Source organism: Dermochelys coriacea, chromosome 3 (genome assembly GCF_009764565.3).
Source record: "Dermochelys coriacea isolate rDerCor1 chromosome 3, rDerCor1.pri.v4, whole genome shotgun sequence".
Classification (NCBI taxonomy): domain Eukaryota; kingdom Metazoa; phylum Chordata; order Testudines; family Dermochelyidae; genus Dermochelys; species Dermochelys coriacea.
The window spans coordinates 188755261-188782112 of NC_050070.1; the positions used below are offsets into that span (position 1 = coordinate 188755261).

The window sequence follows — 26852 nt, forward strand, 5'->3', positions numbered from 1 at the left end:
GAACATGCTCATTTAAAGTTGTGCAGTGCTCCCCTATAACATCCTTTGGCCACCTGCTTTGTCCACTGGCAGCCTCCCCCGCCCCCCACAGCGCTTCCCGCCCACCGGCAGACCCCGCAGATCAGTGCCTTCCCCCTGCCTCCTGCCCACAGCAATCGGCTGTCTTGCAGCATTCAGGAGGCTGGGGAGAGGAGTGAGGACATGGTGAGCAGCCTCCCCCGAGCCTCCTGAATGCCGCAAACCAGCTGATTGCTGCAGGCAGGAGGCAAGGGAGAGGCTGCGCACTGCATCCTCGCTCCTCCCCCCAGCCTCCTGAACGCTGCAAGACAGCTGATTGCTATGGGCAGGAGGCGGGGGGATGGTCTGCCAGCAGGCGGGAGGCGCTGAGGGGGTCGGGGGGCGCATAGGGGAGCTGATAGTGGTGCTGCCAGCCTGTTTAATACCTGTATTAAATTGCTTGTTTAAAATTGTTTTTAAAAACGTATACAGGCTACCTGTGTTAAAATGATTGTTTAAAATGTATATAATGCCTTTTGTCTGACCAAAAAAATTTCCCTGGAACCTAGCCCCCCTCTATTTACATTAAATCTTATCGGGAAATTGGAGTTGCTTAACATAGTTTCCCTTAAAGTCACATTTTTCAGGAACATAACTACAATATTAAGTGAGGAGTTACTGTATTGTGATTAATTCCAGTAAAGAAGGTACTCACTTGTGCAGTAACATTGGTTCCTTGAGATGTGTCCTCCTATGGATGCTCCACTGTAGGTTGTCGAGTAGCAGCTGTGTTAGTCTATATCCGAAAGAGAAAAGGCGTACTTGTGGCACCTTAGAGACTAACAAATTTATTTGAGCATAAGCTTTCGTGAGCTACAGCTCACTTCTTCGGATGAAGTGAGCTGTAGCTCATGAAAGCTTATGCTCAAATAATTTTGTTAGTCTCTAAGGTGCCACAAGTACACCTTTTCTTTTTGTAGGTTGTCTATGTCCCTGCGCTGCTGATCAGAGAGTTTTGGTAGTAGTCTGTCCCACCCGCACATGCGTTGCTCCCCGCCTGCCATTAGGCTAGCCAGCATGCGTGAGCAATCTCTCCTCAGTTACTTTTCTACTGCACAGTCAACTACCAGGACTCCAAAATAGAGGGGAGGAGGGTGCATCATGGAGCTCCCATCAGGCACACATCTTGAAGAACCATTGTTATTGCACAAGGTGAGTAACTTCTTCGAGAGGTGTCCCTATGGGTGGCTCCACTGTAGGTGATTCCTGAGCAGTGCCCACCACTGGAGATTGTGACTTCGGAGTCGAGTCTGATATTGATGATAGTACTCTGGCACCAAATTTGGAGTTTGAAGCCAAATCCCCAGGATGCCATAATGTTCTGTAGAGGTGTGTGCAGATGCCCAAGTAATTGCTCTTCATATTTCTGATATAGGGATACCCTGGGCAAAGGATGAAGAGACCGACCTCGTAGAATGTGTGCGTATTGAAGACAGGGTTACCATTATGCAATTGGTAACAGAATTTAATACAGCCCAAGACGCACTTAGAGAGTCAGTGAGATGAAATCACTGTGCCTTTTGACCTATCTGCAATGGAAGGAGAATTTTCTGAAGGCTCTTTTTATCCTGATGAGGTTTGGGATAAAAGGCTGGAAGCTAAATAAGCTAATTTATGTGAAATGCAGAAGTCACGTTGAGAGTGAATTTCAGATGTGGTCTAAGCATGACCTTGTCAGGAAAGAACCCAGTGAAAGGGGAATGCGCCATTGAAACCGCTATTTCCCCAATCCTTCTTGCAGAGGTGATGACTATGAGAAACACCACCTTCATGGTAAGGTGAGTTAACGAACAAGTGGCTGGCCATGGGTTCAAATGGTGGCCTAGTCAGACCTTTTAATAGTAGGTTGCGATCCTATTGAGGCATGGGAAGTCTGGGTTGTGGGAAGAAGTTTGCTATTCATTTGATAAACTTCTTCATAGTCAGATGGGAGAAGATTGAATATCCTTCTGTCTGCTGAGGGAAGGTTGCAATTGCTGCTATGTGAACCAATAGAGAGTCCTGATTTCTTGAGACTCAACAGGTAGTCCAGGATCACTGGTAGGGTGGATGTATTAGGCATGACACTTTTGGGATGGCCCCAGATCTGGAATCTCTTTCATTTTTGTGGATAGGTATTTCCTACTGTGCAATAACACGTCCTATACCTCCTTAGAGCAAGACGTCTCTACGTGCTGGAACCATGAAGGAGCCAGACTTTGAGACACAGAATCCACAGGTTGGGGTGGAGAGTGTGTCTCTTCAGCAACAGAAGATAAGGAGTTATTGGAAGAGTCATCAGTGGGCATAATGCCAGCTGTGACAGGTAAGGGTACCACGTCTGTCTGGGCCAAGTGGGAGAAATCAGTATGTTTGCGCTCTCTTCACTTTCAACAGGACTTTCAATATTAGACGTAATGGGGGAAAAGCGTAAAGAAGGCCTTTGTCCCATGGATGGAGGAGGGCATCTTCCATGGAATGTCGTCTGATCCCCACTCAAGCAGTACTGTGGACACTGCTTGTTCTGGTAAGTAGTGAATAGGTCTATTACCGGTATCCCCCATTGTCAGAATATGTTGTGTAGTACCACCGAATCTCTCCCCCATTCGTGGTCATGTGGGAATTTGGGGCTGAGACTGTCTGCCATCATGTTGTGTATTCCTGGTAAGTAGGTAGCTGATATTAAGATACTATGGGAGATGCATCAGTTCCATAGTTTTAGAATTCTACGGAGAGGGAATGAGACCTGGTGCCTCCCTGATGGTTTGTGTAATACATGCAGGCCATATTATCCATCATGACCCTTTTGTGCACGTCTTTGATCAGCAGGAGGAAACAAGTGCACATGTTGATGTGGAGGCTTCTCTCACCTGGAGACCATTTGTCCTGTATTGTGCGACCATTGAGATACGTGCAGTTAGGAGTAGAGATGGGGAAGACTGAACAAACAGGATTCCCGTACAGATGTTTACTGGGATTGCTTGACCCTGGTGGGCACTGATAGTAGTTTGCTTATGTTGTCTTTGTTCGGCCTGCAAACTGAACCAAAAGCATGCTTGGAGATCTCATGCGTAGTCTGGGATGAGCAATAACCGATGTGCTCATGGCCATGTGGCCCAGGAGCTGGAGGCAATGTTTGGCCAAAATTTGGGGGTTGGATTGTACTGTTTCTATCAACGATGAGAGACTGAGAAATCTGTGATGTGGGAGGAATGGAGTCAAGGTTGGCTCCTATGAATTCTAGTCTCTCTACCGGTATTAATGTAGATTTTTGTTTATCTATCTGTAGGCCCAGATTCTGAAACAGATCTAGTGTCGTCTCAGTGACTTGCTGGGATTCTGCAAAGGACCAGACCCTGAGAAGGCAGTCCATGTAATGATAAATCATGATGCCTTGAGAGCATAAGTGGGCCACCACTACCAAAATGACCTTGAAGATTATTCTTGGGGCCAATGAAAGGCCGAAAGGGAGTACTCTGTGTTGGTAGTGGTTTTGACCTAACACGAACCTGAGGTAATGTCTGTGGCTCCATATGATCAAGATGTGAAAATAAGCATCTTGGAGGTTAAGGGCCGAGAACCAGTCTCCTTTTTCTAACGATAACGAATGATAATAACGTGACCATCTTGAACTTCTGAGCTTTGATAAACTTTTTGAGCGCTCTGAGGTCCAGTATGGGTCTCCAGGAAGTAACAAAATTAGAAGCCTCTGCCCCTTGCATGTGTGGATACTAGCACTATGGCTCCTACACTGAGGAGATGGTTTATCTCCTGACATAGAAAGCTCTTGTGAGAAGTGAGCTGTAGCTCACGAAAGCTTATGCTCTAATAAATTTGTTAGTTTCTAAGGTGCCACGGGTACTCCTTTTCTTTTTGAAAAGGGATGGGGAGGGGTGTTTGGGAGGGGTAGAGGGAGGAGAAATGGTTGGAGTAGCCATCTCAGATTTGTTGGAGGTTATCCATTCCCACATTCTGTGGAACGAGTCGAGATGATCTCCAAAGGGATGGGTGTTTTCCACTGTGAAATGAGGGGAGAGTTCTACGGGCACCTCGATCAGCCTCTCAAAACTATTTCTTCAAGGTGGAGGGCTGAGAGGAAGTTTGCCGAGATCCCAACATCTTTCATCTGGAGAACCTGGGCTTCTTCCTCTGAGGTTCATGCGATCTTTGTGTATATTGAGATGGATATTGTGACTATTGAGATGAGTATTGTGAGCAAGGCTTAAATGGTGGCTGAGGGCTGTACTTTTTGTACCCAGGTGTATAAATCCCAAGGGATCGAAGAGTGGCCCTCAAATCTTTTAACATGTGGAGGGACGCATCTGTCTTTTCAGCAAATAATTTTGTCCCCTAAAAAGGGAAGTCCTCCACAGTCATTTGGACCTCCTTGGGGAAGTCAAAGAGATGAAGCCACGAGGCCTGTCTCATCACAACGCAGACAAAATAGAACATGCCACCGTCAAATGCATACTGGAGCGACTGTCACCAGCTGGCCCTCGTTAACCAAGGCCTTAAATTGGTCCTTGTGAGAATGGGGGAGTTATTCAATATTTCAATAAAATAACTAAATTTCACATAGTTCTGAGCCATAGTTAGCCCAGAAGGCTTGATAGTTCACCACTTTGAATTGAAGGGTAGCTGAGGCGCGGGCCTTACTGCAAAACAGGTCCAGGCACTCCCAGTCCTGGTATAAGGGGTGGACTTAAAGTGGTTTTGGCAGCCTTTAGAGTTAATTGCATCCACAATGATCAAATTGGGAGGCAAGTGTGAGAACAGGAATTCTGTGTCCTTTGCTGGCACATAATATTTCTTGTCCATCCTCTTCAAGTTGGTGGGATGGATGCAGAGGCCTGCCATATCACCTTGGCAGAATCCAGTAGAGCCTCAATAATAGGGAGGGGGCACTCTGGAGGAGGTGGAGGAATGCGGAATGTCCACCACATAGTGGTGCAACTCAGACACCTCTTGTAAAGGTCTCTGTCACCCTCTGTGCCAAGTCCTGGAACAGCTTAAAGTCATCCGGCATGGATGGCGGAGGGGGCATCACAGTTTCATCTGGTGATAATGATGAAAAGTGGGCTGGAGGAGTGACGACTTCTTTGACTTTGGCCTCCCTTGCCTGCTCGGGGAGTTCAGAGGCCCTTGAGGCAGCAGCTGAAGGAGGGTACTTCCTCAGCTGTTGGTACACCATACTATCAGTGATGGAGGCCTGTTGCCTTTGGGCCTGCCGGAGTCCCAGTATGGCCACTGTGATGGGAAGGGGTGCAGTGGTTGGTACCATGGTTGCCCATACTAGGGATGTTGTGGGTCAGAAGGGTGTCCATAGTGAAACTGGGCTCTGTATGGCGGGTGAGAAGGGCGTTGGGAAGCTAGATCCTCTTGCTCACTTTCTGATTCAGACAACGAAAAGGGCGGTGCATGGCATGAGATCGGTGAGCCCAGGGCTCTGGGTGAACTCGGTATTGTGGCAGTATGGATATTGATGATGGACTGACGTAGCCTTCCTTGGGGCGGATCTTCTATGTTTCTCATGCCCACATGGGACTGATGCTTCTTTGCCTGCACTCATCGAGTCTCTAGGCATCCCGAGTTGCCCTGTCGGTTCAGTACCACACATGCTGCGGGTACCAGATTTAGACACGTTTGGTCCCACTGGTACTGATGATACTGACCGAGACAGGGATCATTTTTGGCTTGATCAGGACTCACTATGGGGACTCACGGACCTTTTCTAAGAGGCTTTACATGAGTGGCTCACAGGCATCTCTCTCAGCTCACCTCCCTTTCATGTGGAGGGTTGCAGTGAGGGTTCCCACCAAGACTCCAGAGGTTAAAGGACTGACTCCAAGTAGGAATTTGACCCCCAGTTCTCTGTCCTTCCTGGATGTGGGTTTCAGTTGCTGCACATTTCTGTGGAATGTGTTTCTCTACCCAGACAGCAAATGCACTGCAAATGTCCATCGGTAACTGGGATAGATCCCTTGTACCTGAGGCACTTTTTGAAGCCCAGAGAACCAGGCATATTCTTGTCCAGGCCCCTCCAACAGGGAGTCAACAAAAGACAAAGTCCTTTTCTTCTAGGCAATGGCCAAAATAAAATGTAATGAAGCAAAGAAAGAAAAAGGGCTTCAAAAGAAGCTAAAATTAGCAATTCTAAGAGAATTAACAATCCCTGAATGGACAGCTCTAGTTCTGTCTCTAGCCAAGGACGATTGAGAAGGAACTGAGGTGGCACTGCCCTCGCATGCTAGCTAGCCTTGTGGCAGGAGGGGAGCAGCGCATGCGTGGGTGAAACTGACTGCTACCAAAGTTCTCCCCTCAGCAGCACAGGAACACAAGCACACCGATAGAGGAGCACCCACAGGGACACTACTCGAAGATGCAGCACCATTATTTGGATGGCTCTTGTCCCTCTAAGCAGATCTACCTACATAATTAGAGTTCTAAATCATCAATATCCATAACAGAATGTTTGGATTTTCCACCCTATTAGTACTATGGAACTTTCTCCTCCTCTTTTAGAGTTGATGCCTGTAATTAATCACCTTAATGCTATGGAGACCATAGGAAAGTGTGCACTTATTACTATTTGTTAATAAGCGAACAATTGTTGCTTGATGTTCAGAAGCCTTTTTTTACAAATAATTAATCCAATTACATCCTTTCTGACTCTTATTTTTGCTGGCAGTTATAAGGTGACAATTTAATTTTCATCAGTCTATAGTACTCAGAAATGAAGACTGAGCATCAACAAAAAGCAACACTTACAGTCTTTTCTAGCACAGCTCGAGAAGGAAAATCAGTTTCTAAAACTTCTTTCAAATTTTGTAATAGGGTGATATCTGGATCCCTGCAAGTAGAGGAAAGAGACTTTAACACATGGAACTGCAAAATGCAGATTTTAAACTAAAATTTTATTTGTGAAAACACTTACCACAAGTGCATGTTGTTGTTCAGCTTCGTTCTCAAAGGATTTACCACTACAAAGTTATACATAGATGTTTACATTACTCACAGGAAGAGACTTCTCCCACATTTCAGCACTTACAACTAGATTTTTTAAAGGTATTTGGACACCTAAATATGCAGATAGGTGCCAATGCATTTGAAATCCCACTAGGCATCTTAATACATTTACAAATCTGGCCCCCAGTTATCATATTTGAAAAGTCATATATAATGATAATAGCACTAAGTTTTGGGACATTGTACATCAAAGGTATGATTGCCCCTCAAGACATGGCCAGGAGCTATAGAAAAATCGAGGGAAAGACATTAGGGAATTTACAGTGGATTGTTTATGACAAACAAAAAAACCAGGCAAAATAATCATAGATGTGGTCAGATAATTAACTTTCAGAATAATTCCCTGCAGGACACAAGGCATCTCCTGAATTGTGATTCTGCTGGAAAAGGACTAAAAAAATATTGTAGGGTTCCACCTTTCTCTCAGTAACTTGCAGAATAAATTTGCTCAATCAGCACTTAAAAGAATTAAGTGTTTTGTGTTTTTGTTATCCTTGCAAACTCAGCCTGGTATCAGACAGTCAAGCTGTTTTTCCCCCAGCTTGTGCATCATCCCCCATATATAATGTGGGAAAAGTCAGGACAGGATGTGACCCTGTACCTAGAATGTAGTTAACAATTCTATTGACTGTGTAGTAGCTAAAACTCAATCTAGCTACTCTCCTACAGCTGCATGACTTCTACAGTGCCTACAGGAGAAAAATAAGTTGTCATTAGTTAGTCACTTATAACTGTATTTTTAAAGTATTCTTCAATTTGTTGTATCTTAATTTGCCAGACTTTAACACATTAACAGTGCACAATAGCATGCCATGAATTCACTCTTGTATTGTTTTGTGTAAGTATATGCAAGAGATACTGACATTTTAGCTGTAGCTCAGGAAAGCTTATGCTCAAATAAATTTGTTAGTCTCTAAGGTGCCACAAGTACTCCTTTTCTTTTTGCCAATACAGACTAACACGGCTGCTACTCTGAAACCTGACATTTTAAAGGTTTCAGAGTAGCAGCCGTGATAGTCTCTATCCGCAAAAAGAAAAGGAGAAGCGCTCCTTTTCTTTTTTGACATTTTAAACTTTGCTTAAATAGAAGGCGGAGCCTGAAACCACTAAATTAAGTTTACCTTAAAAGCCTGTAAGCAGTTACTGGTGCAAGTCAAAACAGACCCAGCTTCTAAGATTGAGAAATGAGTTTGTATATGAAATTTTTTATATGAAAGACCTTACCATGGTCTGCTCCAAGAAAGTAACACTCAGGAAGCATAGTTGGGTGCCTGGGATCTACCTCTAAGTTTATGGAAACATTGTTTCCTGAAATGAGAGAGAATGCATTTTAAATGGAAGGTGTAAAGCTTTCATTTATAACCGCAAATAGAGAAAGTACTTATGTTTTTCAAATGAGTTGTTTTGAGCACACCTGTAGTTTTATGAACATTGTTACAGCTTTTAGATGGCTAAAGTAAGCTATTTGGCTTAGAATTCTGAACTGATAATGTTCATGACTACAAATTTTAGTTCAGTATAAACAAGTTTTATCTAGGCAGTGAGTTAAAGTCCTCTGATAAACCGCAAGTGGAGAGGGTGCCAGAGTCCCAGCTCCAGCCAGAGCCCAAACATTAACACTGCAGTTTTATAGCCCTGAAGCCCATGTCAGTTGACACAGGCCAGCTGCAGGTGTTTTACTGCAACATAAACATACCCTCAGAAATCAGGAAAAGGCGGGGGAGAGGGCCCAACCAGACTGGAAGGGAGATGAGCTGGCTGCACAAAAGGAGACTCACTGCAGTCTCTGGGCTGTCAAGTAGGGGAAAGAGTGACCTGTCATTTCAGCCATCAGCTCAACAGTTGTTTGCATAAAGCTGCAGTCTCAGAGTGGGTACTGCCTACTTCTGTTGTTTCCCTACTTTGCAGCTAGTTAATATTCCTCCAACTTTCAGGAACTTAAATTTGTTTTATTTTTGTTCTATCATGTACCATCAGACTTCTGGCGCTTGTGACCGAAGTTGAGCAACATCGCAGTATATAATTATATAAATGCTAAGCTAAAAATCGGAGTCCTCATTCCGAAGATACATTTTTTCTCTATTTTTGACTGCAGACAGTGGAAAGTGCCTACTTTTCAAATAACTAAGGTACTCTTTACATATTAAGGCTGTAATTCCATATATTCTGATGATGAGCCACAGAGTGCTTTAGTCTTAATTCAGGTATATTTTGTATTATTTAATATAGTTATAGTTTATTCTATGCCTTTTATCTTCTCTCCACCTTCTGTTTTTGTCCTTTTCACCCACAGCTGTTATCCTCTTCCCTTCTCCCACAGCTGCATTCCCAGTTCTTTCATCCTTCCAAAAACAGTTTCATACTAAAAAAATATTTACAGTATAACCTAAAATGTATTACAAAATTTAGTTTTCTGACAAGGGTTTCTCATTACAATTAGTAGTGAATAATTTTAAAAAAGTAAATAGTTTTTCTTCTGTTCTATAATGGACATCCATTTTATACACAATCTATTTAAAAATCCTATACTGAAATACCTCATATAGGATTATCTGAGAAATGTGTCCTCAGTTTTGAATTCATCGACACTTGTGTTTGTAATTTATAAATATTTATTTCAGAACTTTAAATGTAAAACTAAAAATACAAAATTATACTTTCTCCCCAAAAAATTCAATATTCTGACTCAGGTTAGTTTTATACAATAGCGAACAAGTAATAGTTTGTTTTTTTTAAAGTGTAACCTTTCTTTTCCTATTCCTTGTTCTTTATTAAATAAAGCAAAAAATCAACTTCACTTCTGTTTAAAAAAAAATACTTCATTCCTTCTCCTGTTTTCCTACCTATTGCAATTCTTCTCATTGTGGCACTCCGTGTGGGGTTTTCTGGCTCAAGTACCCAAGTCTTCTCATCAATTTCATCCATAGCATTCCAGAATTCTTTCAGTGATTCTAATGCTGCCAAGAACTGATTATAAATGTCTATTAAGGAGCTCTAAGAAAAGAGGAAATTTTAACAAGTTACATGGCACTCTACCAATAGCAATATAGAATGATGTTTTTAAAAAATGACAGCATTTATAAGTTTTTAAATCTAACACACAACCCGCTGTAAAATACACTGCAGTGTGCTAGGGTCAACATTTTTCCTGTTAGTACTCAAAATGCTTTTTTTGATTTGTTAATGGTCCACACAAATATTAACTACCGATAACTTTAATGTACTCAAAAAGTACTGTTAAATTTTCTAATACATTTTTGTTATATTCTGATGTATCTAAAGTACAGCATTCTTGAAGTTGGTAGCCATTCTCAAACCTAATATTAATTTCAGAAATCAATGTTAAGATCTGGAAGTATTTTTATTACATATTCATAACAACTGCACTGTAAGTAAGGAGCGAGTAAAATTCAGTATAATCTGCTGTTAATTTATGAGTTTGCCTTCTTGACTCCTATGCAGCGATTCCCACTCCAAACTAAACTTTTCAAAAGATTTTATTCAGAGTTAAATAGTAGTCAGTCTTTTGTAGATGGATTTAATATAAAAGGCATCCTTTGCGTCTCAAAAACAATTGTGTGGCCAGAAAATTGCTTATTTCAATCCCAGAATGTGATTTCTAGAAGGAATTATTTCCTTTTAAAAAGTCCGACCTGCTAGTATGGTTTCAGGTCTCAATTCTCCACTGTTTGTGTCTGTGAGAAAGGGAGTGATGCTTAGTTATCTAGTCCTGGGTAAATTAAAGTTACAGAAGAGGCATAGCGGATTCAATTTCCACTGCTTAACAGAGAATTCAGCCCTCAATCTCTTCAACGAGAATGTAAACGTTTAAATATTTAATTTCAAGAGATTGATAAAAAATTAAATGTACAGTAATTCCAGTTGATTTTAAGAGTTTACACCCTTAAACTGTTCCCATTAGTAAATTAAAATTATTATACAACTGCATTTCCAACATTGCATATGCATTTTCAACATGTTTTTATATTTCATTGTTTCAGTCAAATAGATATTGCTATAGTAGTTTTGATCCTAGACAACTTTATAAAAATAAACTTGGCTCAGAGAAGAACTATTTCTTCATAAGGATTTAATAATGTTGATCAACAGTCCATTAGGAGGAAAAATCTTCGTAGATTATTTAGTGAATTTTAATTAAATAGTTTAAAAGAATGGCTCTTCTATTTCCAGTCTGGGTATGCTTTCAGACACAAAATGCAGAATTTTTTCTTTTTTTACATCTCCAAGTGCAATCATTCTAATGAAAGTATTTTTCTTGCGAAATTATATATAACACATACTAGATAAATACAAAGCTAGTCTCTATCTCCACTTTGGCTGCCCACTAAGATGACTGGGATATAATACAAAGAGGGAAGAAGTGAAAGAGGGAAAGAGAGAGGCAAGTCAGAGAGCAGAAGGTTCCAAAAGTCCATATGAGAGAATCAAGGCATGGATAAAAATTTTGGAGTAGCGATCAAGAGTAGGAGATGTACTTTGTCTATATTAAAAGAGGAAGCAAAGAAACCTAGATGGTCAATGGATATGGGGAAAGAAGGGGGGTGGGGAGAGAGTCAAAGATGATAATGAGTTTACAAGCCTAGGAGCCAGGAAAAATAGCAAAAGTTGTCAAAGAAATTAGAGAGAGAGACTATTGGAAAGGGATCAGGTGGAAAGATATAGGGTATGTTTACACAGCAAAGAAAAACCCGTGGCTGGCCCATGACAGCAGACTTGGGCTCATGGGCCTTGGGCTGTGAACTACACATTGCTGTGTAGACTTCTGAGCTTGGGCTTGAGCCCAGGCTCTATGAACATGAGGGGTGGGGGTGATCCAAGAGCCCAGACTCCAGCTCAAGCCGGGAAGTTTACACAGCAATGAAACAGCCCCACAGCCTGAGCCCTGTGAGCCCGAGTCAGCAGGCACAGGCCAGCCACAGGTTTTCTTTGCTGAGTAGAGATTTACTTCTCTGGGATACCCTGCTGCCATCTCAAATTTAGAGAGGCACTGGCACTTTTGAGACTGAAGAGAGGGGAATACTTTGGAGGTAGATTTGGGAATCATCTGGATGGGGTGGTTATTGACACAATAGAAGTGGATGGGGAAACAAGAGAAGGAAGAGGAGTAAATGGAGAAAAGAACAGTGATGCTAAAGGTGTCCCTAGATGGAGGTTCAGGGGCCATTATGTATTTTGGAAGACAATCATATGTAACAAAAGCCACATGATTTTAAACCTCACATATCATTTTGGCCTGGAAGTTCTTGTGGTCTGACAGAAAAAAAATCAAACTAACAAATAAATAGTGATAACTATTTACAAAAATATTCCTCTTAAGAATGTATTATATAGAAAATCTGTTTATTGTAACCTTTATCTACCATTTTTTTTCCTCCGTCAGCTGGACAAAAGGAAGCAAAATGATGGGGGTTGCTGAATTTTTTCTTGGAGCATGTTATTTCGTTGTTTTTTGTATCTGAGAAAATATTGTAAAAAGAAAAGGTATAAGCTGGAAATAAAATGTTGGAGTTTTTTCTGCTGTTATTAAATTATATTAAAGTAGGAAAGCACTTAAGCAGAAGTGTGGATAGTGCAAATCTCAAAATGTAATGCTTATGATCTTTAAAAGCAGTTTGTTACTTTTATAATACCTGAAGTGATATAATAATATCAGTCACTTAACCAGATCTAAGAGTAGAATATCTTCATCTTAAGTACTATTATTTCTAGTATTTTAATAATTTTCATATAGTCCTGGAATGTGATCTTTTGTGCTCTGATGACACTTAAATTAATAGCATAATTTTCTGGTACTTGCAACAGTTGCTTTCCATTTTGATTTTTTTTAAAACATTTTCCTACATCATACACAGATAAATCCGCTAATAATCATTGCTATCTTTATCTTTGGGGAATTCAAATGATTTCAAGAGAAAAAAGAAACATCAAGGGATTACAACCCACAGATAAATTTTAAAATCCAATTAATTTTAATACTAATTGTAATTTTTCAGTGATGTTCCTTAAAAAGATAGTTAAATTCTTCCCCTTTGGTGTTTTTTTTTTTAATGCTCTGTTCATTTGATCTTATTTGCATGCTTCATTGATATTGCCAACTGGCTTTTTCTATATGCCTATCTATAGCTATATCGATTTAAATCCATCATACTACTTTGTCATGCAACCATGAAAAACGTATCACTCCTTTATACTTCATTAACCAGTTTATTTTTGACCACTGTTCTTTTAAAACAGTGCTACTGATGCTATTTTGGACTGTGCCAACAAAGTACTTGCTCATGAGGTCAAATAAAACACGGTTACCTTCCAACTGTTGTTCTTCAAGATGCGTTGTTCATGTCCATTCCATTGTAGGCGTGTGCGCTTGTCAAATGCACTGGTGCCAGAAGTTTTTCCCTCAGTGGTATCCCGTAGGAGACTAGCTCTGGTGCCCTCTGGAGTAGCGCGTGTATGCACCAGTATAAGGGGCGCTCCCCACTCCCTCAGTTCCTTCTTGAGGAAACTCTGACAGAGGGGAAGGAGTGGATGTGGAATGGACATGAGCGACACATCTCAAAGAACACCACTTACGTAATGTAACCATCTTTTCTTTTTTGAGTGCTTGCTCATGTCCATTACTTTGTAGGTGACTCCCAAGCAGTACCACCAGAAGCAGGTCGGAGTTCATGGAAGTGTCGATAGCAACACAACTCTGCAGAAGCCAGCGTCATTTCTGGCCTGCTGACTGATGGCATAATGAGACGTGAACCTGTGCACAGAGGACCACGTTGCAGCCCTGCATATGTCCTGGATAGGGACTTGCGCCAGCAAAGCAGCCAAAGAAGCTTGCACCCTTCTCGAATTAGCCTTCGCTATTGGAGGAGGCACAGTTGGCGCCATCTCATAACAGATACGGATGCACATGGTGATCCGGATTGAAATCCTCTGTGAGGACACCAGACCCTTCATCCTGTCAGCTATCACAATACAGAGCTGAGTCAATCTACGGAAGGGATTGGTGCGCTCTAAGTAGAAAGCCAGTGCCATGCCTGACATCTAGAGTATGCAGACACCTCTCCTCGCTGGTCGAGTGAACCTTTGGACAGAACACTGGAAGAAAAATATCCTAGTTGACATGGAAGTGCGATACCACTATAGGCAGAAAGGTTGGGTGGGGCTGCAGCTGAACCTTGTAATTGTAGAACACTGTGTACAGGGGCTCCGAAGTAAGAGCTCTAATCTCAGACACTCGTCTCACTGTGGTAATAACTACAAGAAATATGACCTTCCACAACAAGAAGCCAAATGCTCAGAGGGCAGGCCCATGAGCCTGGAGAGGACCCGGTTGAGGTCCCATTGGGAGATGGGGTCCCAGGCCAGGACCACCTGAAAGAGTCTTTCAAGGCCTTTCAGGAACCTAATAGTCATGTCATGTGAGAATACTGATCTACCCTGGAGACGAGGGTGAAAGGCTGATATAGCCACCAGATAAACCTTGATCTAAGAGAAGGTGAGGCCCTGGTGCTTTAAGTGAAGCAGGTAATCCAGAATGGACGGCAGAGATGACTGGTTGGCAGAGATACCCTGCTCCAGCAGGAGAAATGCTTCCACTTTGCCAGGTAAGTTGCTCTGGTTGAGAGCTTCCTGCTCTCCAAGAGAACTTGCTGTACCTGACTAGAGCAGGCTTGCTCCTCTGGATTCAACCATGAAGCATCCAAGCTGTGAGGTGGAGTGAGGTTTGGTTTGCATGCAACAGCTGACCATGATCTTGCAAGAGCAGGTCTGGGCGGCTGGGAAGCACCCACGGGGCTGCTACAGCCAGGTCCATGAGCATGCCAAACCAACGCTGGCGAGGCCATGCTGGGGCAAATCAATGTCCTGTGCCTTGTCCCTCTTATGTTTAAGAGAACTTTGCTGATGAGCGGGATTGGCAGGAAGGCGTACATCAGGTCTCCTTACCAAGGCAAGAGAAAGGCATCAGAAAGAGCCTCTGCTGAGGCCTTGCAGGGAGCAGAACTGATGACACTTTCTATTCTGTCTGGTGGTGGACAGGTCTACTCGAGGAGCTCCCCACTTCTGGAAGAGCATCCTGATATCACAAGTGGTCCCGCCACTGGGAGGTTGAGAGAAGGACGTGCTGAGGCGATCTGTCAGTGTGTTCTGGATGCAGGGGAGGTGCGAGGTTCCAGGTGGGTAACATATCAGATGCAGAATTCCCACAAGCAAAGGGTTTCCTGGCACAGAGCTGACGAATAAGCTCCTGCCCTCCCCCCACCCCATGGAGAACATGGAGGCCATATTGTCTGTCAACACCTGCACTACCCGACCGCGTAAGTGGGGAAAGAACACCACACAAGCTAGACGGATGTGTCTGAGTTCCCTGACGTTTAAATTAAGGGTGAGCTCCTCTCTTGATCATAACCCCTGCATTCACAGTGTACCGAGATGTGTTCGCCATTCAGGGTTGGATGCATCTGATGTCAGAGAGACCTGATGGCGAGCGGGTGGGCAGTGATGCTGGCAGACAGATCTAACATTGCCCTGAACCTGACCTCTGGTAGGAAGGCTCTGGCTCAGATAGTCGAAGACCACTCCAATAAACTCTATTCTTTCAACAGGAACCAATGTTGATTTTTGTTCTTTTATCAATAGGCTCAGAGCTTGACAGGTAGCTTACAATGTCTCGATGCTGCACTGGACCTGGACTCTGGAGCGCCCTTTATGAGCCAGTTGTCGAGGTATGGGTAGATCTCGCTAACCCGATATCTGAGGTAGGCCGCCACTACTGACATGCACTTTGTAATCACACTTGGTGTCATTGCTAGACCAAAGAGGAGCACTGTGAATTTATAGTGCATGGTCCTGACCAGGAATCACAGGAATCTTCTGTGCCTGGGGAATGTGTGTGCAAGTAAGTGCCCTTCAAATCAAAGGCAGCATGCTAGTCTCCAGGATCCAGTGAAGGAACGATGGATGTTAGGAAGACCATGCGGAACTTCAACTTCTTGAAATATTTGTTGAGTTTCTGCAGGTCGAGGATGGGGCATAGGCCCCCCCTTGGTTTTTGGGATTAAAAAACAGCAGGAGTAAAACGCTTTTCCGCTCCAGTGCCAAAGGACTTCCTACATGGCTCCCACCTGCAGAAGGCCTTGTACCTCCTGGACGAGTAGATGCTCATGAGAAGGGTCCCTGAAGAGGGATGGGGAAGGACGGTGGGAGGAAGATATAGAAATGAATTGGAAGGTATATCCCCTTGCTACTGTGCTGAGAACCCACTGGTCTGATGTTATAGAGGCCCAGGCAGAGAGGAAGGGAAACAAACAGTTGGAAAATAACAGGGGTGCTGGATCAAGGACACAGGCTGAAAGGTCGCCCTCAAGTGCACCCTCAAAATGCCTAGTTACCCAGCTGGTTGTGGGTAGAGCTCAAGTGAGCTGAGGAAGCTGACTGGTGGCCCTCCAGGCGCTTATAGCCCTTGCCCTTCTTGTGGAAGGGCTCTGATCGAGGTTGGCTCCTGAACCTGTAGGACTGTTGCAGCTTAAACTGTTTCCTTGCAGGCTCCGGCGTGTAAAGTCCCAGGAAGCACAAGGTAGCCCTAAAGCATGGATAGGCAATCTATGGCATGTGTGCCAAAGGCGGCACGCGAGCTGATTTTCAGTGACACTCACACTGCTCAGGTCCTGGCCACTGGTCTGGTGGGCGGGGGCGGCTCTGCATTTTAATTTAATTTTAAATGAAGCTTCTTAAACATATTTAAAACCTTATTTACTTTAATATAATACTAAACTATTGTTGTATGTAAAGACAGAGAAAGAGACCTAAAAACGTTAAAATGTATTATTGACACGCAAAACCTTAAATTAATGAAGACTCAGCACCCCACTTCTGAAAGGTTGCCAACCCCTGCCCTAGAGTCTTTTAGGCTGTGTAATTTACTGTCCGTCTGTTCCAAGAACAGTGCCAGGCCATCAAATGGGAGGTCCTGGATAAATTACTGAACATCCACCGACAGGCCCAATGACTGCAACCAGGACGCATGCCTCATAGAAATGGCCAGAGCCATGGTCTGGGCTGCAGAATCTGCCACATTTGAGGCCACTTGAAGGGCTGTCCTAGCCACAGCCTTGCCCTTCTAGCCACAGCCTTGCCCTAATTCCTTGCTGGGCTCCTCTTGCAGCAAGTCCATGAACTTGGCCATGGACTGCCAAATATTAAAATCAAAATGGCCAAACAAGGCCTGATGTTTGGGCACTGTCAGCTGGAGGTAGGATAAATCTTTCTACAAAGGAGATCGAGCCTCTTTGCCTCCTCATTCTCAGGCTTTGATCCCGGTTGGCCCTGTCTATTGCACTCATTGGCTGTCAACACAACCAGGGGACTGTGGGAGAAGGTTCCGCTACCGCTTCATCAGGCACAGATGAGGAGGAGACAGGTCCAACTCCACTGCTTCTGCCAGGGGAGCCTCAGCCGAGGCTGGCTATCCCTGGGGAGCTTGCTCTGACTCCACATCCGAGTCAGGGGGCAAGCATGAGACTGTCACTGACAGTGTTTCAGAAGCCCCTAAGATCGACCTATGTCCCTGCAATGGATAGGGAAACCCACAAAGGTCCATAGTTGCCAGCGGCCGGCAACTGGCCCTGGGGCTGTGCGGCCACTGGTGGCCCAGAGGGGAATGCCGATGACCCAGATGGGTGGCTTTGGCCTGCGAGCAGGTCCTCCTCCTGTCAGAGCCCGAGGAGGGAGAGACTTGTCTGGGGGACAGGATGGTACCAAGGCCACCTGTGTACCCTGACCCCATCGGCTCTCTCCACAGACCTCTGTTGGGGATCTGTACCGGGATGATTGCTCTTGGTGCTGTAACTCTGGTGACCGGCGACAGCATTCAGAGGATCAGCAATGGTACCCCAGTGATTGATGCCTTACGCTTTGAGAAAGGTGTCACTCCGTAGACTGGGAGCAGCAACGGGAGCGAAAGGATTGACGTCTCAGAAACCATTGATGTGCCAACGGTGATCGATACTGGTGATGCAAAGACCGGTGACGGGGCTCCAGGGACCGGTATCTTGATCCTCCAGAATGGTACCGTGGAACGGGAGATCGACTTGGATGCTTCCAGCTCAGGGGATTGGTGATGCGTCTCTGCAGGTCTGCACCCAACCGCCGGCAATCAATGCCAGGACCCCGAGAAACACTGCCTAGAGTCCAGGGACTGATGCCGGGAACTCTGGCAGCTAAGCTGACCTGCATCTGGGGGCTGACGGTGCTGTTCAGGTGAGAGCTGGCAGGGCATCCCCTACGACGGGAAGCGGTGCCGCACTGATGGAGACCGCTGGGAAGATCCCAGGGCAGGTTTACCGCTCGAACGGGGCACCTCACTGGCTAGCATGGGTGGCACCAGAAGGGACAATATGTCCTTAATGGCTTGAAAGGCCTCTGATGTGGACAGCACCGCCAGGTGCCGAGTGCCTCTGCCGCTTTCTAGCGTGGCGGGTGGGTCTTGAAGCAAGCTCGACAGCTAAAACAGGAGCTGGAGACTGGCCACCATCCAAAGCAGAAGAGCTGCCCCATGCAGATCTTTGCTCTCCTCCGGCTTTCTCCTTCCCTTTACGAGATGTAGAAGAATGCCTTCTCCCAGCCTCTCTCTGCTTTTTAGCTGGTACCGGGTGTGACAGGTTCTCCCCGGGGTGCCATGTGGAACTGGGGTACCATCGAGCCAGCCTGACCCACCAGCCTGGGCTCCTTTTCACATTGTGGTGCTGTGATAAGTTGCCAAGCTTGCTCTTTCACCTGCATACACACAGACAGGGACTCACCCAGCTGCAGCTTCACACAGATGCTGAGATCAGCTCTGCATGGGAAGGCTCAGCTAAGGCATCTCCCAATTGCTAAGCCCTGCACCCCCTCTGGAGTGTAAACCCAAAATTATATCATCTTGCACTGTACAGGGAACTGTACAGCGTAAACTCATAAATTTCACCCCCTCCCTTTCTGCCCTAAGTTATCATTTCCACACACTGGTTTTAGACAAAACAAAAAACTACAACAAAAGGACAGATTTTAAGTGACAGCAAACAGATCAAAGCAGATTACTTTAGTAAATAATCAAAACCGCAAACTGAGTTTAACACATTAGACAGGTAGGATATGAATTAGCAAATTCTCACCAAGTGATAAGCAGGCTGGCAGATTCTTAAGGCACAAGTAACCTTGGCTTTCCCAGATTTTCACACACAGGCTAACAATTCCTCTAGGCTGGAACCATCACTTCCCACAATTCAGTCCTTTCCCCTCAGGTGTTTCCAGATGTGTTGTTGTAGGGAGAGTGAGGTACCATTGTCCCCCTTTTTATATCTTCTCCCCACTTGCTGGAAAGCTCTTTTGCTGTGACTTGGAGTCAAACAGTTCCCATTGTGTAGTGCGATCTCTGAGAGGTTTCTATTATACACAGTTCCTGGGGTATTCCTTGTGCTTGTGTGCATTTCCTCAATAAACCATTAACATTGTTACACATATGCTTGTGGGTGTTTTCAACCTCACGTTTCAGTAACACGTAGCCAAACTTCATAACTTCACATATGACGGTAGCACATACAGTCCAACAAGTTATTAATGTCTAAAGACTTACAGAATAATACCTCACAAGGCATACCTTGTACAAAACATATCCTAATTACACCCCTGGCACCCTAATATTCACCACTGTTATGTCACAACAGGGATGGGAATCAGTGCCGGTCGGAGGTCAGTGCCAGAGGCACGCTACGCACTGAGACCGCAGTACTTGGAGCAGAGTCCGATCTTGTCGGCTCCAAGGCCGGTGCAAGGACACACTACATAAGGAGCGCTTGGAGATGAATGTCCTGCTCCTTTTTGGTCCACGACTGAAAGCTCTTGCAAATGCGACATTTGTCACTCACGTGGGTTTCCATTAAACACTTCAGGCTGCTTCTATGTGGATCACCGACTGGTACAGGTTTCTTGCAGCAGTCACAAGGTTTGAAGCTTGGAAACCAGAGCGTGCCCTATCCCTAGGCTAAGTCCTGTATGGGACTAACTATTTTTAACTGAACACTAAGGGAACTATACACTGTAAAACTTTTAACTATATATAACAAATTCACTACTAGGCACAGGTGAGATAGGAAAGCTTGCCAAGGGAAGGAGACATTCCAACACTGTCACTGGTGGTAAAAAGGAACTGGGAGGGGAGAAAGAGGGGGAAATGAGGAAGCTGGCGGCATTCCATATATCAGTGCATATGCGCGCCACTCCAGAGGGCACCAGAGCCGGTCCCCTACAGAGACCACTGAGGGAAAAACTGGCAAGCATACACACATACAGTGGAATGGACATGAGCAAGCACTCAAAGAAGAATACAAACAATCTCCTTGTTGGTAACCTTTTGCAGAATTACAGTGGAACTCTGGTAAAATCTCTCATAAATATACCTTGAAAGAGCAAGGCACTTAATCTTGTATATTACTGGTAGCCTACCTACTTCACTATCAAAATTAAATTGGTCAAAACAAACTGATTTCTCCATCCTCTAATTGTTAGTTTTTCATTCCAACCATACAAAATATATAGGGTAGACATATGAGAAATATTGCTGAAGTTAAATTTTTCAAAAAGAAAAGGAGTACCGGTGGCACCTTAGAGACTAACAAATTTATTAGAGCATAAGCTTTCGTGAGCTACAGCTCACACGAAAGCTTATGCTCTAATAAATTTGTTAGTCTCTAAGGTGCTACCGGTACTCCTTTTCTTTTTGCGAATACAGACTAACACGGCTGCTACTCTGAAACCTTAAATTTTTCAGAAACAGTTCACATTAAAAAAATGAAATTGAGAATCTTTTGTTACAGAATATAACTTTCCATGTTATTTATATCTACAAGGCACTCCAACAATATTATTAATAACTAGTACTGGTAGAAGTTGTTAATTTGCCAAAGTTAGGTATATTAACGTTTACCGTGCAACCTTAATTCGTTCCCTGATAAGTTATACATGTGCATTATGATACTATGCGATGATGTAATTAAAAACTATTTTTTGCACAGGATCCCTGCCCTTATTCAGTGCACAAGATGGATTATGCTTGCTGAATGATCAGTTCCTCAATATTTCATTTTATCCTTGTTCAGTGCACGGCCCCCCCCCATACCTTATTTGCTGCATATCATTCAAACCTTGCTGTGACTACACAATTACTAAATTTTTCTCAGTGTTTTTTCCTTTATGCTTATCGTTATAATATCTGGGTGCATCACAAATATTAGTGAATTTATCATCACAACACACCTATTAGAATAATTATATTACCATTTTACAGATGGAGAACGGAAGCACAAAACATTAAAGTAAAAAATTGTTCTCTTAAATTGGGCATCCAAATGAGTGGTCTATGGTAAGATTTTTTATAGCACTTTATTTTTTCACTGCACAGCTCCCAGTGACATCAGTTGTAGCTGTGAGTGCTCAGCACCTCTGCAAATCAGATCCTGAGAGTCTCAAGATGGACATTCACAAAATGAGGAATACAGTAAGTGACTACCTATGAAAAGTTTGGTTTAAGTGACTTGCCCAGCACCACACAGAGATTTTGGCAGAAAGAGGGATAATCCAATCTCCAGGGTGGTACTCCTCTGCCTTAATCATGAGGCCATCCTCTGTTTTTCTGCAGTCTTTGTTTCATTCACCTTCCAACTTCTACAACTAATGAGGACAAGGATCCTACAGACAACAGCCTCCTTCACTGTAGGGTTCTGATTTACTCCCAGACCACCATTTATCCAGTGCACCAAATAAGGCAGAGGTCCTGTAGAAGAAACAGTACGTGATCATGTATTAAAGACTACCGTAACACATACTCGCAAGGGGGCCAAAGTAAAGCTGCACGGACAACCTTAGTTCTGGGATTTCCAACTTTTTGAGTGTTTGACTTAACTACATAAAAAGATTAAGGCTGTGATCAGTATACTATTTCCTATGTTTTTAAAAAAGCGAACTGAAAACCATAACTTTCAGAACTTCCAACTTTTGAAACTATAGTGACACACACACATTGTTCATCATCAGAGTTAGAATCTTTAGATCCAGAGCACAGACCTGTACCATTCAAGCTAATAGTGCTAGTTTGTCGTTCTCTATGGACCAGCATTTTGCCAGTGGCTTGCAGTGAGGCCTAGGCCTGGTCTCCACCCATATTTATACCAACACAGCTATGTTGGCCAGCAGTGTGCCAAAAAACCCCAGCTAATACAATTAGGGGGAAGCGAACACACACAAATGTTCAAATATTTATTCAATGAAAGGCAGAACCCCGAAGGCAGTAGTGTGCAAAGAGACCTGGAGGTGATAGTGAATAGCAGATTTTTGAGTTAATGCAACAAAAATGCCAGTGAAAATTTGGACTGTAGAAGCAAACAAGACAGCAGGAAGGAGAGATCTCTGCATAAGGCTCTGGTAAGATCACTTTAATTTCTGGGCACCTCAAAACTAGAAAGATATTCCCAAAGCACAGAGTTCCAAGAAGAAAAATAATTGGAGGAATGAGGGACTTACGAGGAAATGTTGCAAGAGATAAATAGATGTAAGTTGTTTAAGCACAAAGGGTTTGTCTACACAAAGGTGAGATTATTCACCTTGTGCAGTAACTGTTGTTGTTGTTGGAGTGCTTGCTCATATAAATTCCAGTTAGGTGTGTGTGCGCGCTGCATGCATGGCTGTCGGAAACTTTTCCCTAGCAGCTACCTGTCGGGCCGCCTGTGGAGCCCCCTGGAGTGGCACCGATATGGCACTCTATATACGACCCTGCCGGCTACACCCCCCCTTCAGTTCCTTCTTGATGCCAGTGACAGTTGTTCGAACAGTGGTCTCTTGCTTGCAAGTGTCCCACTAATCCCTAGCTCTTCTGCTCATTTCAGTATATAGTTACCCATTGTTAGTTAATAGTTCTTACTTAGTTGTTAATTGTAGTCTTTAGCGGTTGGGAGGGCTTCCCCTACAGCATGCACCCCGCAGGGCCTCGGGCATGCCGTCCCAGGGTTTCAAACCCTGTCATTCCTGCGCTAAACCTATGCCCACAGGCGACTCCCACGACTCCTGCTTCTGGTGTCTGGGAGAAGCCCAACAATCAGACAAGTGCAAAATCTGCAAGGCTTTCAAACCTTGCACCAGGAAATAGAGGGACATTCGCCTAAAGCAACTCCTTATGGAGTCAGCCCTCCATCCGCAGCAGGACCCAGCCCCGAGTGCCTCAGTGCAGAGAGCTCCTCCAGCGGTGCCATCTGCAGTGCCGTGGAAGGACTCGGCACACCAACCCAGGAGCCGCTGGTCCCCCGGGCCACAGAAGCACTCTCCCTGGCACCACTCTATTTCACCGGCCGAAGAGGGAAAAGTTGTCTCCAGCACGTCCATCCAAGGCTCCCCTGATGCCACGGACTCAGTGGTACGTACTCTGGTGTCCGGAATTTCAATGAGGTGCAATGCCTGGCTCCAATCCTCTGGCTTTCCACTGGATGTTCAGCAGATGCTACAGGACCTTCCCTTTGATGGCCCAGGCCTATTTGCTGAACAAACGAACTCCAGACTGCATAGCCCGAAGGACACCCGAAACACAAAGTCCCTCAGCATGCACACTCCGGCCACCCAGAGAAAGCCCTTTAAGCCGCAGATCACCCAGCAGCGGTCTTTCTCCCCTAGGCCCAGACAGGACATCTCTCGCAGGAGAAGTAGATACATTCATAGCAAGCCATCACATCCTCCCTCTGGACAAGACCAGGGGCAATCCAAACCCCCTTTGGGCCCTAAGCACCCCTTTTGAAGATGCGCACAAGGACGGATTACCAGTCCACAACCCAGTTATTTACCCTCCTCTCCTGAACTGTCTATCCTGCTTCTACTGTGCATGGACCCTTATTACGTCGGACTGGTAGGTGCTCCGCACGGTAGAGGCGGGGTATTCTATCCTGCTCCTTCCCACCCTCCCATCCCCCTTGTCCGTCCCTCTTAAGGGACCCCTCTCACGAGCAACTTCTTGTCCAGGAGGTCCAGGCTCTCCTCACTCTAGGAGCTGTGGAGGAGTTCCTCAGGAGCTCAAAGGCAAGAGTTTCTACTCCTGAAATTTTCTCAGTCCCCAAAGTGAAGGGGGGGCCTCAGACACATCCTGGACCTGCAGGAGCTCAACAAGTTCACAGTCAGCTTGAAGTTCCGCGTGGTCTCTCAGAGCACAATCATCCCTTCCCTAGACCCAGGAGACTGGTATGCCATCCTTGATATGAAGGACGCTTATTTTCACATATCTACCACCCCTGCTCACAGACGGGTCCTCCGCTTTGCGGAGAACGTGGTGCATTATCTGTTCACAGCCCTCCCATTCGGGCTGTGCACAGCGCCTCGTGTCTTCACCAAGTGCATGGTGGTTGTAGCAGCTTTTCTCCACCACCACCATGTGCATGTCTACTCTTACCTGGACGACTGGCTCCTTTGGGGCTTCTCCTGTCAGCAGGTGGAATCACAGGTGCAGATAGTCAGAGACATGTTCGAATGACAGGGTATCATTCTCAACGTTTAACAAATCGGTGCTCACCCCAACTCAAAGGATAAAGTTCATCAGAGCCATTTTGGACACAAATCAAGAGAGAGCATTCTTGCCAGAGATACATCACCTGGCCCTTTCGCAGATAATCAGCACCCTTTGCAGCTTCCCCACCACCATGGCAAGGCAGCATCTCAGGCTGCTAGGCCATATGGCATCCTGCACTTATGTGGTTCAACACGCCAGGTTATGATGCCAACCCCTGCAAGCATGGCTTGCGTCTGTGTATCGCCCGGGCCGAGACAGTCTGGACATGGTGCTGACCATCCCTCGGCACGCTCTCAATTCCCTACAATGGTGGCTGGTTCACCACATGGTAGGCGCAGGAGTCCCCTTTCACCCACCCCAACCCACCTTGACTTTAGTCACAGACGTGTCTCCTTTGGGCTGGGTAGCACGTCTCGGAAGACTGACAACTCAGGGTTTATGGCAGGTAGAGGAACTGGCTCTACATATCAACATCAAAGAACTCAGGGCAATCTGCCTCCCCTGCCAAGCTTTTCTGATTCACTTGCAGGGCCGCTGTGGAGCGGTATCGACAGACAACACCATGGCCATATTTTATACAAACAGGCAGGGTGAAGCCTGATCATCTCTCTGTCAGGAAGCCTTCCTACTGTGGGAATTTGCCTAGCCCACTCCATCCTTCTCCAGGCCTCATACCTGCCAGGCATTCAGAATGTGCTGGCGGACAGCTGAACAGGCGTTTCCTCAAGTGGTTGAATCACCCAGACATCATCCACTCCGTCTTCCGCAGCTGGGGGTTTCCCCAAATCGACCTGTTCACCACAGAGACCAACAGGAAGCGCCCAACCTTTTGCTCCTTGAGGGGTCACAACCCAGGCTCGGTTGCAGATGCATTCATGATTCCATGGTCCAGGCAGCTGCTATATGCCTTCCCACCATTCTCACTCATCCCCAAGGTGCTTCCTAAAGTCTGCAAGGACAAGGCGGACGTCATTCTGGTGGCCCCAGCTTGGCCTCGCCAGTGTTGGTACCCCATCCTCTTGGATTTGTCGATCCAGGTACTGATTCGGCTACCTCTCACTCCTGACCACATTACACAGAACCTTGGTCACCTCCTTCACCCAGACCTTCTGTCTCTCCACTTCATGACTTGGAGAATCCATGGCTGAATCAGGCGGACCTCGCCTGTTCATATCCGGTGAGGCAGGTACTTCTGAAGAGTCGCAAGCCATCTACTAGAGTCACATACAGGGTGAAATGGAAGAGATTCTCTATCTGGTACGCCCAAAGGCAGGTGCTCCCACTCCAGGCTCCCATCCCTTGTATCCTGGACTATCTTTTGTTCCTGAAAGACCAGCGTCTGGCATTTGGTTCTCTCAAGGTCCATCTCGCAGCCATCTCGGCTTTTCACCCAGGCAACTCCGGGAGTTCGGTGTTTGCGCACCCCATTGTGGGACGTTTCCTGAAAGGACTGGAAAACATACATCATCCAATGAAGCCCCCCATCCCGTCCTGGGACCTTCACCTAGGTCTTCATCCCGTCCTCTCCTGCCTCATGAGCCCTCCCTTCGAGCCATTGGCTTCTTGTTCACTCCTCTACCTCTCTTGGAAGGTTGCTTTTCTGGTGGCTATCACCTCAGCACGATGAGTGTCTTAACTACGTGACTTCACCTAGTCCTCTCCTGCCTCATGGGCCCTTACCTCTAAGCCTCTGTACACTATCTTTCATAAGACAAGGTACAACTTAGACCTCATCCAGCTTTCCTTCCCAAGGCGGTGTCCCACTGCTGTATTAGCCAGGACATCTTCCTGCCAGTCTTCTATCCAAAGCCTCACAACAACCCTCAAGAACAACAGCGGCACTCACTGGATGTCAGGAGGGCGCTCGCCTTCTATATCGATTGCACAAAGCTGTTCCCCAAGACAACCCAATTGTTTGTTGCTAAAGCAGAGCGGATGAAGGGTTTGCCAGTCTCTTCCCAGTAGATCTCCTCCTGGATCACGGCGTGTATCCGCACTTGTTATGATTTGTCGAAGGTTCCTCCACCCATCATCACAGCTCATTCTACAAGGGCACAGGCTTCGTCGACAGCCTTCCTACCCCCTGTATCTCTCCAGGAGATCTGCAGGGCTGCGACGTGATCTTCCGTGCATACTTTCACATCACACTACTCCATCATCCACCAATCTAGGGATGATGTGGCCTTCGGCAGAGCGGTAC

At 45.3% G+C, this 26852-nt stretch overlaps 1 protein-coding gene and 2 long non-coding RNA genes across 9 annotated transcripts in view; 2 read left to right on the plus strand and 1 right to left on the minus strand.

Annotated features, from left to right (window-relative positions):
• Nucleotides 1–26852, minus strand: part of FANCL (FA complementation group L) — an 88086-nt gene that overhangs the window by 9944 nt on the left and 51290 nt on the right. For all 4 annotated transcript variants that reach the window (XM_038394423.2, XM_038394425.2, XM_038394424.2 and 1 more), the window contains 4 exons: nt 9906–10056; nt 8287–8370; nt 6971–7016; nt 6805–6886 (listed from right to left, as the gene is read on the minus strand). In XM_038394423.2, coding sequence (XP_038250351.1) covers nt 6805–6886; nt 6971–7016; nt 8287–8370; nt 9906–10056 — 363 coding nt within the window. The remainder of the gene's footprint in view (nt 1–6804; nt 6887–6970; nt 7017–8286; nt 8371–9905; nt 10057–26852) is intronic.
• Nucleotides 866–5388, plus strand: LOC122459550. Of its 2 annotated transcripts, none has more exons than XR_006280318.1 (4): nt 866–2563; nt 2863–3026; nt 3326–3409; nt 4296–5388. It is a non-coding gene; the product is annotated as an uncharacterized LOC122459550 (long non-coding RNA). The 2 variants fall into 2 exon arrangements; XR_006280317.1 differs by having other exon boundaries at nt 866–2362.
• Nucleotides 8253–19569, plus strand: LOC122459551. Of its 3 annotated transcripts, XR_006280321.1 has the most exons (4): nt 8253–9191; nt 13709–15251; nt 15715–15833; nt 17876–18019. It is a non-coding gene; the product is annotated as an uncharacterized LOC122459551 (long non-coding RNA). The 3 variants fall into 3 exon arrangements; XR_006280320.1 differs by lacking the exon at nt 8253–9191 and having other exon boundaries at nt 13608–15251; nt 17876–19569; XR_006280319.1 differs by lacking the exon at nt 8253–9191 and having other exon boundaries at nt 13608–15251; nt 15715–15800; nt 17876–18974.